This window comes from Manis pentadactyla, chromosome 13 (genome assembly GCF_030020395.1).
Source record: "Manis pentadactyla isolate mManPen7 chromosome 13, mManPen7.hap1, whole genome shotgun sequence".
NCBI classification, from domain to species: domain Eukaryota; kingdom Metazoa; phylum Chordata; class Mammalia; order Pholidota; family Manidae; genus Manis; species Manis pentadactyla.
The window spans coordinates 95,247,315-95,260,891 of NC_080031.1; the positions used below are offsets into that span (position 1 = coordinate 95,247,315).

At 42.9% G+C, this 13,577-nt stretch overlaps 1 protein-coding gene across 4 annotated transcripts in view; it reads right to left on the reverse strand.

Moving 5' to 3' along the window:
* Window positions 1-13,577, reverse strand: part of FSTL4 (follistatin like 4) — a 428,422-nt gene that overhangs the window by 338,896 nt on the left and 75,949 nt on the right. For 3 of the 4 annotated variants that reach the window (XM_036907566.2, XM_057490874.1, XM_057490875.1), the window contains exon 3: window positions 3,031-3,064. In XM_036907566.2, coding sequence (XP_036763461.2) covers window positions 3,031-3,064 — 34 coding nt within the window. Of the gene's footprint in view, window positions 1-3,030; window positions 3,065-8,388; window positions 8,582-13,577 lie in introns of those variants that run through there. The other variant, XM_036907567.2, reaches the window with a different exon arrangement.

The following is a 13,577-nucleotide window of genomic DNA, read 5'->3' on the forward strand; positions in this document are numbered from 1 at the left end:
AAAGATATGAAAGGCTCTTTAGTAAAAATATCAGTAACCAGCTCAGTATTGAGTCTAGCATTTGCTACATGTGTTATTTCCCTAGGGCTGCTATAACAAAGTTCTGCCAACTGGGTGGCCTTAATGCAAGAGACATTAATTTTCTCACAGTTCTGGTGACAGAAAGTCAGAAATCAAGGTGTTGGTAGAGCCATGCTCCCCCTGAAGATTCTCCAGAAGATCCCACCTTGCTTTTTTCTAGCTTCTGGTGGTTGCCAGCAATCTTTGGCCTTCCTTGTCTTATAGACTCATCACTCTGATCTCTGCCCCCATCATCACACAGCATTCTGCCTATATGTGTGTCCGAATTTCCCTCTTCTGATAGGGATATCACTCACTGGATTAGGGCCCATCCTAATCTAGCATGATTCCATTTTAGTTTGATTACACATTTGCCAAGATACTATTTCCAAATAAGGTCACATCCACAGGTTCTGGGTTGAGACTTCAACATATCTTTTGGGGGAACACAAGTCAACCCGTAACACCAAGCTTATTTGAACACGGAGCACTTTCATCAATTGCTCAACTAGGAATAGCCAGTGGACATCCTCAGAACACTCCTCACATAACACCTTCCTGGAACCAAAACCCTCAGTGCCTCACTTGTATAACACTAGGACAAGATCTCCTTGAAAAGAAAAGACACACAAAGCAATTTCTAGCTAGCACTTAATTTAAAAAAACAATTGTTGAGCAACTTCAGGCCCTGGGCTAGGGCTGTGAGGGATTTGGGGATAAATGAGGGAAGGGTCTCTACTCTTGTGAATGAGTGACCCAAAAGGAGACCTTCCTTCTCGGACAAGGTAATCTGCATGCTTCAAGAAAGAGTTGGAAGAGATGAGGGAGAGGTGGCATTTGACAAAGATGAAGGACAGAGAGCATGCAGGCTGTAGAAGCAATGTGAGTAGGGCCAGAGGCAAGAAAGGTGGGTTATATTCATAGTCTTGGACCCTAGGAGGGGAACAGGGGAAATAAGGCAAAAAGCAGGTCTAAGGCACAGAGTGCTCTCATGTTACCCAAACCATCTCCAATCCCATTGTGATTTAGCATGGACTCCATTCCCTCTGCTAATAGCCTTTCCCACATCTCACTTTACAGACTTAATCAAGAGTCTCCAAAAGTCACATAGTATCAAGTTGCAACTGGTCTTCCATTTGGAGCACTGAACCCTGGATGGAGATGATACCTCTGCATTGAGTGCAATATTAAAACAAAACAAAAACAGGAAAATATCTTAGATTTTGTGGTCCAGAGGCTACCTATCCAGAATCTCCTAGGCCTGTAAACTGAGCAGAAAAATTCAGTGTTGTTTATTTGCTCTTCTTTCAGTTCCTAGTCAAGTCAGAGCTCAGGAACCAATCTTAAGGGTTTGTTGCTGGACGATAGTGTCTTATTCTTATTTGTAGGAATAATAATTTATTAGTCACTCTGCTTCCAGAGACAAAGAGGCTAAGGAAGAGCAGAGCGGAGCCCAAACACACCCTTGCTCATCCTTGGACATTCAGTCGTCTATGGATTTGGAGCGTGGACCGATCAAACCTTTTCAGGACTTTGGACAAAAGCACACAAGCTTCTCTCATACCCCAGTCTTAGTATTTAGAGACATTTCTAACATAAGGACAGTCAGAGTCCAAAACAGGTTTATATGAGATTCTGTAATGCAAATTGATTCCAAACATTCACGCTCAGGGGTACTAACATGAATACAATAGTATTCAAAACCAAAGTTCACTCCAACTTCTCTCCTAATGGCCATTTCTCTCCAGTTTACATTCTCATCATGCTCATTGTGAACACAATTTTTAATAAGAACATGCCTTCCTTCCCTGCCTGCCCAACTTCATCCAATTTCATTTTGTTTTGATACCCAAACAATGTAGTTTACCCTATAGATGCAATTCAGAGGACACTGAATACAAAACCAAATGGGAATAGAAACCAGAAAGTTCATCCTAGAGCCACAGCACACAGGTCCTTTGAAGCCAGCAGTCCAGCACCATGGACAGCAGAAAGCAACTATTTCAATGCCTATACCAATACAAGATAATGTGGGAAGTTTAGGTTTCTGAGCTCTAGAAACACGCTTTGATACCATGGCCATTCTGTCTTCCATTCTGATGCATAAAATAAGAATTAATCATGAGTCAAGGACGTGTTATATTTATGAGTCAATATGGAATTTGCTCACTTTTGTAGATTGCCACTCTTTGTAGAGACAGTGCCACAGAGGATGTGGTTAAAGCTAAAACCAAAAGCTGGAGCCTAGACCAAGAACTCACTTTGGTTTCTGACTGCATCCTCCTATCTCTGCAATTAAGGGGTGATTGGTGATGATTCTATAAATCATACAAAAAACATTCTCTTATCGGAGACTAGATATTGCTGAAAGTGAATAAAGGAGACTTCAATTTCCACTAAAAGATTTCAGAAATTACAACCCATATGTACTTACCTCAGAGATCAGAAAATAATGTGCTAGAGGAATGGTGGTAGGGAAAATAGAACAACATGGAATTGTTTTCAAAAGGGAAATGAATTGGTTATTTCTATTTCAGCTTAGCTAAAGCTAAGAATCTAATCAGAAATATTTTTCACAGTGGCATCTTTCCCCAATTTGAAATACCTCAAACCATAAACCATTTTTTATTGCTGATGTTGTTTTTGCTGGGTGAACTAAATAATTACTCCAAACTACACTAAAAAATGAAGCTTCTCTCAAGACTGTAAACATGATCATGAATCAGTCAGTACCCCAGAACCCATCTTGGATACTTGAAGGTAGAAGACATAGTTCCCACAGAAAAAGCAAATCTGGCTCCAGCTCTTAGTGTCCCTAGAGGCAAATGCCAAATAGTCAGCACCCAGAAAAGGCCACATGAAATTTCAAAGAACAGGCTGCTCACTGTCTGACGTTCATCTTAGCTTCAACAAACTACTTACAAAATGTCAACACTGAGAATAAAATAGGTACAGATGCATTTCCCTTACCTCCTCTTCTTGTGACTTCAAAGCTTCTGGATTCCTGCAAGAAAAGAAAGACTTTGTTTTTGAAGAATAATTCATATGTAGAGATACTTGTAGATATCTCACCTTTGTTAGTCATTTATTCATAAAAGGGTGAATAATCTCATAGGAACATGGCATTTAGCAATGTTGGGTCTGCTAAACTCTCAACACACATACACATCTATAAAGGCAAACAACTTCTTACTTTGGGGGCTTAGCCAAAAACATATATTGCTAAGCATTCAGTTTTTAACAAACAGAGCCAACTCTCATGGTCTTCCTTGCATGGAATCTGGGCTACTGCCAAGTGTTAAGGAAGACCTTGTTCTATGTCAAGGCCTCCTGCCTTCCAACCTAGACTGCAGGTGTTTGTAGGGCCTGGGGAAAATGAATTACCTGACCAACAGCAGGTTCTGATCTGTAGTGTCATGGTGGAGACCACCACTGCTCCTATGTGGGTGATTGACATGGTCGGCTGATTGATTAGGCTCAACTCAGTAGTTTCCAAAGGGTAGGATCTTATGGACAGTTTGGATAGCCAGTCCACACCACTAGACTAAACGGAACCCTTGATCTTTCTTAATTCAATCCCATCTCCTGCTATGTGCAGGGCAATAAGCAAAGTGTTTCCAAAGGTACATGGGTACATCATGCAGAGTTCCTGCACTGATGATATTCACAGTTGAACAGGAGGCTACAGAACAAACACAAATTACTGAGAAATAAAGGGGTGATTTTGCCTTGGTAAATACCAGTATATCCATATTCAGCTGCAAGCATAAGGAAAAGAGTTTTTAAAAGAACCTTTGAATAGCACTGAAGAATAGCAGGCCTGCAGACAGGAATAAGGGAGGGAGGGTACACCAGGAAGAAAGAATGGCCTAAAACAAGGTAGAGTGATGGGAAAGTACAGGGAATACTCAGGACACAGGAAAAGGCCCACTAGAAGAAAAAAATAAGGAAGAAAGGGTGGAAATATATATTATGGTTCTTAATTAATAAGTACCTACAATTCACCATAAATAGCCAGTTTAGGATAAAAAGCCTAATATTGAGAGTAAGCTGAAAATCCATGCTAGCAACCGAGGAAGAGAAGAGAAAACACCAAACTTGGGCCAACTTCTCACCATTACAACCAAGAAGGCCGTGTGGCACCCAGCACGTTTTTAACAAATGATGCCGTCTTTCACACCTTCGCGTTCTGTCTAGCATCCTTTTGGGGTCAAGAAGAGAAGACAATATTAGAGATGACACTAGGAAAAATTTTCAGATGAAAGCACGGGTATGCAAAAAGAATAAAGAACACCAGAAGAGGCTAAAAGATGGATAAACCTAATTTTGGCTGCTTAGGACAACAGCAATAATGCTTCCAAGGTAATATTTGTAAAAATAAAATACATGACAATATGATTGCAGAAGATCAGGAGGTCAAATGGAATTAAAGTATTACAATGTCATATCACTGTCCAAGAAATGGTAAAGTTAGTGCTATGAGGCCAAAGGAGTGGAATAACAAAAAACTGAATAGTCCAAAAAAATACAGGAAAGGATGGGGGGAGAAAAAGAATAGAAAAGCAGAATAATATGTTAGATTTAAGCCCATTTAAGTAAAATAAAAATGGACTAAATATTCTAACTAAAATGCAAAGATTGACATAATAGAGAAAACAGTATTCAATTACTTGCTACTTACAAGAGAAATATAAAAGAATACAAAGAGTCTGAATGTAAAAAGATAGAAAAGATAAACTGTATTAATTCCAACTGAGAGAAAGTTGGTATAGATAAAATAGACTGTAAAGAAAAAATTGTTAGTGACAAAGAAGGATGGTTCATAATGATAAAAGGACAATTTAACAGCAACATAGAGCAATTTCAAATTTGCACACCTAATGGCATAGCCTAAATATGCATAAACTTAAGGCTAAAAGAAGTAAAAGAAGAAAGTGATACACTCATAATAATGTTCAGAGAGTTTAAGAAACTTCTGTCACTAATTGATAGACTAAGTAGAGGGAAAAATCAGTAAGGATATAGAAGATTAAACCTCATGATTAATCAACCTGATCTAGATGATGTAGATCAAACATTGTATCCAATGACTGCATCCAACATACTCATTTCAAGTGTCCATTCAATATTTGTAAAAATTGGCCATATGCTGAGCCATCAGGAAGTTTCAGTAAGTTTCAAATTATTGAAATCATATACAGAATATACATAGTTTTCTGACTGTAGTGAAATTAAGTTAGAAATTAATAACAGAAGGATATAGAAAAAAATCAAATATTTGACAAATGGCTTTACAAGTATATTATGTAATTTCCAAAAGAAAATAACAAGGTGTTTTAAACTAATCGCAATGGAATTACAGCATTTTTAAAAATGAAGGATGTGGCCAAAGCAGTGCTTAGAGGGAAATGATAGTTTTAAATGCATATATTAGAAAAAAATAAAGGCTAGAAATTGATGATCTAAGCATTGAGCTCTAAAAGCTAGAAAAAGGACAAATTAAGCCCACAAAAAGTAAAACAGAAGAAATATGATAGAAGCAGACATCAAAGAGATAGGGGAGAAAATTATACCACAAAAATTTAAAACTGAAGGTGGTTCTTTGAAAAGATCAATGTATTTGGTAGATCCTTAAGGTGGCAGATCAATTAAGAAAAAGAGAAAATATATACAGAATTCAAAATTGAGCAGGAAAAACACACATATCCAGTTTCTGGGTTTATGACGGAGTCAATGCAAAGCAATGAGAAGGACAGCTTTCTGGACAGATAATGGGCTGGACTAAGTGGAGATCCATGTTGAAAGAAAATAAACCTCAATCTCATACCTTACAACATACACAGGAATCACCTCTGGATGGCCTGTAGATCTAAATGTGAAAAGCAAAACAAGGTTTCTAGAAGATATCACCTTTAAGTAAATAAAAATTTCTTAAATGGGATGTGAAAGGCAGCACCGTAAAGGAAAAGAATGATACACCAGACTTCATTAAAATGAAGACTTCTGTTCATTAAGAGATATGATTAAGACAGTGAAAATCAAACCATTAAGGGAATATATTTGCAATGCATATATCTGAAAAAGCACTCATTCAGAATACAGAAAAATACTTTAGCAAACAAACAAGACAAATATAAATAACCTAATTGAAAAACAAGAAGACTTAAATAGAAACTTCACAAGTTAAAACCTCTGTGGGATACTGTTACACATGACGGAAAAGATAACATTCATAAAAACTGATAACGCCAAATGTATAGATGGATTGGGAGGAACCAGCACTAGGACTGACTCCCTTCACTGGGCTGAGCCTCAGTCCTAAGGGGCTCTTCCCCTGGAGACGAGATCTGCTTCCTACAGTCAAGTCTGAGTTATCACAGTGGTTCCTTTGTTGTCTTTTCAATCCTTTAATATCTGTCGAACTATTTCCCATTCTATTAAAAACTAGTGTGATTTCTGTTTTCCTGACCCAACAATTCCTCTCCTAGGTAAATGTCCAACATAAACACATTCATGTAAGCACCAAAACACAGGTACAAGAATGCTGGTAGCAGCATGATGCGTGAAAGCCAAGAACAGGGAACAGCCCAAATGTTCAGCAGCTGTAGAATGGATACATTCTGGCATATTCATGCAATGGAAAACTTCACAGCAATGCAAAAGAACAGACCCTGCAATATGCAATGCCATGAATCATGAATCTCACAATGTTGACTGAAAGCAGACAGAACACAAATGAGTACCATTTACAGGATTTCATTTTTATACATTTCAGAAACAAAAGATATCTTTGGTGATATATTAGTGGTCATCTTTGGGAGTATAATGACTGAGGGGACACAAATACGGTTTCCAGGTGCTGGGACTGTTCTAAATTATATTCTTGATGGTAGTTACATGGGTATGTTCATTCTGAAAAAAATTCATCGAGCTTTACACTGAAGACATGTACCCTCTCCTATATATTTAATATGCTTCAATCAAACATTTAAAAATAAAATAGGAGTACCCAATAGTACAAATCAGAAGTTTGTGGAATAGAGGGAGTAAATTGTACTCCTTACGTCATAGATGAGGAAGGTTCTGCATATGAAGAAGGAAGTTTGCAGCTTGCTGAGCACCACACATGTAGGAAGTGGCTGAGTCAGGGCTCAAAGCAAATGCTCGGTAAGGAGTCATGAGGCATGGGACAGGGATTAAAAGCTGGGTCTCTGAAGTCATGTGGATCTGGGCTGGGCCCCTGCCACCTTTGGTGAACATTTCACTCTCCTAAGCCTCAGTGTGTCATCTGCAAAGTAAAGGCAGGAATGGTCCCTTCCTCACAGAGTAGTGTGATGATTAAGTGAAGTAACAATCAGCCTGCCATGCTTTCTGTGCTGGCTGGCATACAGCAGTCTCCAAATGGCAGCCAACGTCATCGTCGTCATTCATGAACATAACTAATGAAGGTAAATGAGTTCAATGCTCCATCGACTTTGGAGGCTCAATAAGAATCTGTCTTTCCAGTACTTGAAAAAGCCACCCCCCAAAAGCTGTAGCACAATAGTACAGAACAAAATTCATTGACATAAATGACACCAAGGCCCTGGATATATTGCTTAAGGAAGAAATTATTTGCTGCAGAAGCTTTAAACCAGATGGTTATAAATGAGAGTTAGCGATGGGCATTACTTAATGACTAAATTTCTTTAACTAAAAATCTAATTTTATTATGGTATAAATCACACTTTCTTGAAGTAGGGAATTAATTTTAGATTTTTCATTCACTGTTCATAACCTTTCCATGAATTTGACAGCCAAATCATTTTAAACGTCATTTAACCAATACAATACAACAGCTTTATTCCTCGTTGTACCCTTCCTGAATCCATTTTCTACCACTATAATGTAGAAGAACTTAAGTAAAAAATTACCATCCCATAAAGCTGTATTTTACTCTGCTGTTGAACTCCATAATCTTTATTTTTGAATCAATATAATGTGAGTACTGAGTAATATCTTTCATAATCCAAGAATCTATTATAGATTCTCAGCTACCAAAAAGTTTGAGAGCTGTGAAAAGAGTGTAAGTGAGGGTTCTCGGATTCCATCTTTGGGTCTTCCTCACATCCATCAGAGGCTGTGCTCAGGGTCTTAGCTGTGCGTGAGGCTCAGCGAAAGACGGTGGAGCCTGGCCGAGACCCACATCACACCTCCTCATCCATGCAGCCAGCTGTGCTTGGTGAGAGCATAAGTCTCAGGCTGTCACTTTAAATATTATGGGATTCAGTGACTTCTGGGAAAAGGCTGGCTCTGTGGACTGGGAAAATGGGGATCAAAAGCACCCACTGCAAGAGAAGAATGGTATGAAAACAGCAAGCTGGGTGGAGCTCAACTCGGACAGGTCTCCACGGACAAAGCAGAGGTGAGTGGGATGCTGAAGCAGCCAGCTGCCGGCCCTCCGCCCAGGCCCGTGCCCTGCTGGTGAGTCCGTGGCCGGCATCGCCTCAGTCCAGTGTTGAGGAGCTGAGGCAACCTCTGCTGCAGAGCTCCTCAGACTCCACCCAGCTGGCTGGAGAAGCTACAAAGGAAGCCCATGTGTGAAATTCATCAACCATTTGGTACAGCAGAGATAGAAGCTTTGCTAACAGCACTGTTACTGAAATTCTGACATCTAAATTCTACGTTTTCCATAACTGAAATGCTCTTAAAACTAATGCTTCTTTAACAACCTTTCTGACAATTTTTCATGTATTCATTTGAATTTTTAAAACTTTAACCACTTTCATTTCTGCTAGCAAGATGCCATTCTGCAATTAAAGTCTTCACTGGACTGACAGAGTGCAGCTAAATAAAGTAATACCTTATGCAGCATGAATTCCATTACTGGCTCCCACTTACTGGGCACACACCAACCATTCCACACACTTTATCTCATTTCTATGGTTCAGTGAAAGGCAGAAGGAAAGCCGTCATGTTAGATTTCCTAGCACACGTCTGGGTGTTCAACACCAAAGGGCAAGACAATGAGGGGATTAACCCTAAATAAGGGCTAATTTGAGAGTCAAGCCGAAAAATCCAGGAAACAACAGGGTGTTCTGGAAAGAGAGCCTGACATCCGCTGCCTCCTCTGGTCACATGGAGCCCTGCGGTAAGTGCTCAAGGCATATGTCAAACACGGAGGTGGGGGGTCTCTTGAGAAATGCCACCTAGTCGCAGGTGAGAGTTCACCTGCCTCACAGAGAACAGCATGCATGATGGGAGACCCCGGAACAGGAGGTGTGGCCCTCACTGGCAGCCATGATGTTTAAAAGGCAAGTTAAGGGCAAGAGAACAACAGCAGGCAGAACGAAACCAAGGTGCATAGGTGGCTAGGGAATCTGGGCATAGGGCAAGGGTCTTGTGCTTTCCCCGCACCCCTGCCCCCAAGTTGCCCAATCAGGTGAGGCCTCTCTCGCCTTTCTCAGGAGACCAAGGACAGAAGGGATGCAGCTGGGCACGGCCATACAGGCAAAGGAAGCAGCCTTCTCCAGCACTCTGGGGCAGAAACATGAGGCTGTCAGCAAGCTCTGTGCCCCTGCTCTTTCTTGTCTAACAGTACATGGATCAGTGCAAGGAGACCTCTGTTTTTACACAGGACCCAAAGCATCTAAACAGATGTTTATCAAGACAAAAGGAGGAGACCATGCATGGATGACTTTGAAAAAATATCAAAGAAATCTCTTCGTAATTAAGGTGTGAGTCATCTGTTTAAAAAAAAAATTGCCATTAGGAACCTGCTAATAGTCTCCCTGCAGCATACTTGCCGGGAACATCATTTTTATCATGTCCATAAGGGAGACTGTGAAGCAAGATCCTCTCAGTCTCCAGAGGGTTTGAATGACTTGATTTTATTGGTGGCTCCACCAGCTGCAGCCCTGAGGGGGTCCCCAGGTACCTCCCACTCCAGTTTATCCGTCTGTAAAGTGGGCACACGGCACAGCTCCGCCGGGACCAATCAGATGATGTCTCAGATACAGGGTCCCACAGTCAATTCTGCCCATTGCTTCTGATGGGGAGCAGAGGGGGGCTAGCCTACAGAAAAGCTGTAATACTGTAAAGAGAAAAGTGTTAATGGTGTTTACAAGGCAGCAGATAGAAAGGATGAAATTTACCAGGCCTTCAGAAATCAAGATTATTTGGATGCTAACTTTCTTGTTTTTAAAAGTAAGGAACGAATAGAATATTATATGAACATTTAAGGATTTTAAATTCCAGGTATTATTTAAAGTTACATGTTAAAGGTAATTTACTTACAATTAAAAAAGAAAACTTGGCTCTGAAGTCGAGGCAGTCTTCTGTGGCCAATCTACCCAAGTGATGATACAAGTAAACACAAAATGACATTTGATGGACTAAATGTCAATGACTCATTGATCACTCCACTGTGTTAAACATAATTGCCCACACGCAGCCAGATTTAGAAGACCAAGAAGGAAGGAGGGGCACTTTCCACTTTTCTCGCTGTCAACTCAAAAAATTAAAAACTAATTAACTTTTTTATTTGGAAAGTAATCAACATCCTCAGAAAAAGCAATCACTGAGTGCAGGACTGTCCTAACAGTTAGCAGCACGGGGTTCTAACTCAGCACCGGAGGGACCATTTCATTAACAGACATTATCTGCAGAACCCAGCCCATTAGGTGCAGAGCTACTTAACCACAGCAAGTGACAGTCACACTGAATTGTCATTACTCGAGCAGCATCTGCCTGCCCCACAGTCCGCATCTCATTCAACTCTTACCCCAGCACAGGGCCTAGCATATCATAGGCCCTCAACAAATTTATTACAGGAATAAGATGAGATTATTTCAAGATCTCCTGGCAAGAATGCAGGAGGCCAGTGCGGTTCTGCAGAGGGTCATAAAGCACACCAACTATCATTGAAGCCCGACTTCAGGTAAATTTCTGCAGCAACAGGGTTACCCTGTGATGTCTTCTCATTCTGGGAAGCTGCATGGCCGCCAAATAAGCATCTCCCCTGTGCTGGCTCTATGCCAGCAATCCTCACACCTTAAGCAAACCAAGACCATCTTGTGAGTGTGGGGGGGATACCAGATGGGAGCAAGGACAGATGGCCCTGGGAGGAAGGGGACAGCTAACATTTTTACTATCCATTATGCCTTCCAGGTACCATCCAGTAGATGATGCAACTTAGCATCAACCTGGTTAACATGATAGTCAAATCTGTCACAGTTTTTTCTGCCAGCTGTAAGCCCAAGATGAAGTTTAGAATAACCTATGTCTAGAAAATAAAAAGACAAAAATGGAAGAAAGGCTGCCCTCCAGCACAGCCTCACATCTGAGTCTCTATTTCATTCGTGGGTTTGTATGTGGAATTGGGGGAGGGGGTCACAGATGTAGGTGATCTGACATAAAGATGCCCAGTCCCAGAGCCATGGGAGGCTGGGGTGGGTGAAAAAGCAGACTGCCCGCCCAGCTGGGAGGGGTGGGCTCTGACAGCAATAAGGCTGAGAACAGGCACACTCTCTTCCCCCACGCGGGGCAGTGAAAAGCCCTTAATCTCAGCTTCCCAACCAGAATCTCTCCCCTTGCCCTCCGATCCTCCTGCTGGGCCAGCAGCCCCTCTGGCCTCCCGGGCCCCTTCTCCACTTCTCCACCTCCTCTTTCACCACTTCCAGCCTCGATGTGCTTGGTTTTGCAGAGGCACGGTTGTAAGGCCTTATCCTGCCATTCCCACCACCTTGATTCTCCCCAGGACGTTCAGCTCCTCACCCAGGGCTTTCAGGAGAGCTCCTGATTAGTCTCCTGACTTATTCATGAAGTCACTGCTTCCTTTCTACATTCATTCATGCAGTAAACACTCACTGCCCTGGAGACACAGCAGTGCCAGGACAGCCACAGCCTCTGGCGCCATGAAGTTTATGATCTCGCAGGAAGAGAGGGATCCACAACAAACAAGTCAGTGGAATTTATAGAACATGTCCTGCTAAGATGTGCATGGTCAGAAATGAAACAAGGTGGTGGTGGAGGGATGCGGACAGAATGACAGGGGCAAGGGCTTCCTTAGATAAGGTGGTCAGGCAGGGTCCTCCGGGGGCTGTTTCTGGAGTAGAGACCAGTCCCCTGGGTGCAAGTCTGGCTCAGGACTGCTCAGTGACCCCTTCTGCCCAATAAACAAGCCCCCTCCATCGTCACCTCTCCTCCACGGCTGTGGCACCAGCAGGAGAACTGGCAATATAAGAACCTGTGGCCCAGAAATGGCTGTGAGCTTCACAATTCGGGCAGCTGCTGTTTGCTGAGCTCTTACCACACCCACCTGCTTACAGCCGCCCCCCACGGAGTCCCCACCACCAGGCCTTCCACTCAGTGCTTGGAGATTTTTGATTGTCGTCTGAATAAGTAATTGGCAGGGGCTCCCATGGGTACTTGCTTTTGGTACAGGGAGAGAAATCCCCAAATACAGTTAAATTAGAAGGCACTTTCATTGTACCACTATAAAACTTATATTAAAAGAGGAATTTATAGTAGTTGATATTAAATGAGTTATAGATAATTAAAAAGGCTTTAAGGTACAATAAGGCTCTTTTTCAATTTTCTTTTATAACAGTCAAGGAAGAAAGGCACCCAGTGGTCCACGTAGCTGGACTGCTGTTCGCTTCGTAGCCGGCCCTCCAAGCGTGCCAGGTAAAGCTGACAGGTCCTTCCCGGGGCATCCCTGCTCCTCCCGTGGAAGCTCCCAGCTTGCTGGGGTGTAAAATGAGAGTCAGTGTTGTGCGAAGTGAGAGGGAGGAGCCAAGAGCACTAGAGGTCAGGAGGCTGCCAGCTTGCACTCGAAGACAGCATCTTGGGCATGCTGGGCATCACTCTGTCCCCAGCGCAGAGCCCAGAGTAGAAGAGGTGCCCAGCCACGTCTCAGGGCTTCCGGAGCGGGGAGTTCTGCTGCAGCCGGCGGACCTTGACGGCAGAGCCAGGATGCGGGGAGGCTCCAGCGGCTGGGACAGTGGTAACCGTGAACCCCCGATGCCTGGCCAGACGGTCCCCTCCCACCCCTTCTTCCACCCACCCCTGGTTTCTCTCACCCTGTAGCACTGCCCGTTAGCTCACTGGCTCCGGTGCCCTTAAATGCCAGGCTTCCTTCCCCTTAGTGTTCTGCTGAGTGGGCACCTCGTGGAGCCTGCCTTGCCCACAAGCTGCCCTTCCCTGCTCACTTACGAGCAGCCTGGACCCCTACCAGCCACAGCCATCCCACAGGCTCAGGGCTGCCACTTCCTGGGGCGCTCAGCCCCCAGTGGGGAAGGCATACCTCTGAAGGAGCTACCGCCTGCCACACGGCTTGACCACGTGCCTGGGCCACCCAGCCACTCCCATCTCTGGGGAGGAGAGAGCCCCCTTTCATGAAGCCCCTGCACAGAAGCAGCCCACGGGTTCACCTCTGGCCCTAACGCCACACTGACTCCGCTGCTTCTCCCATCAGCTGGTGGAAGTGTCAGCAAACACCAACATTTTGCCAATGGGCATCCTAACCCACCAAAAAC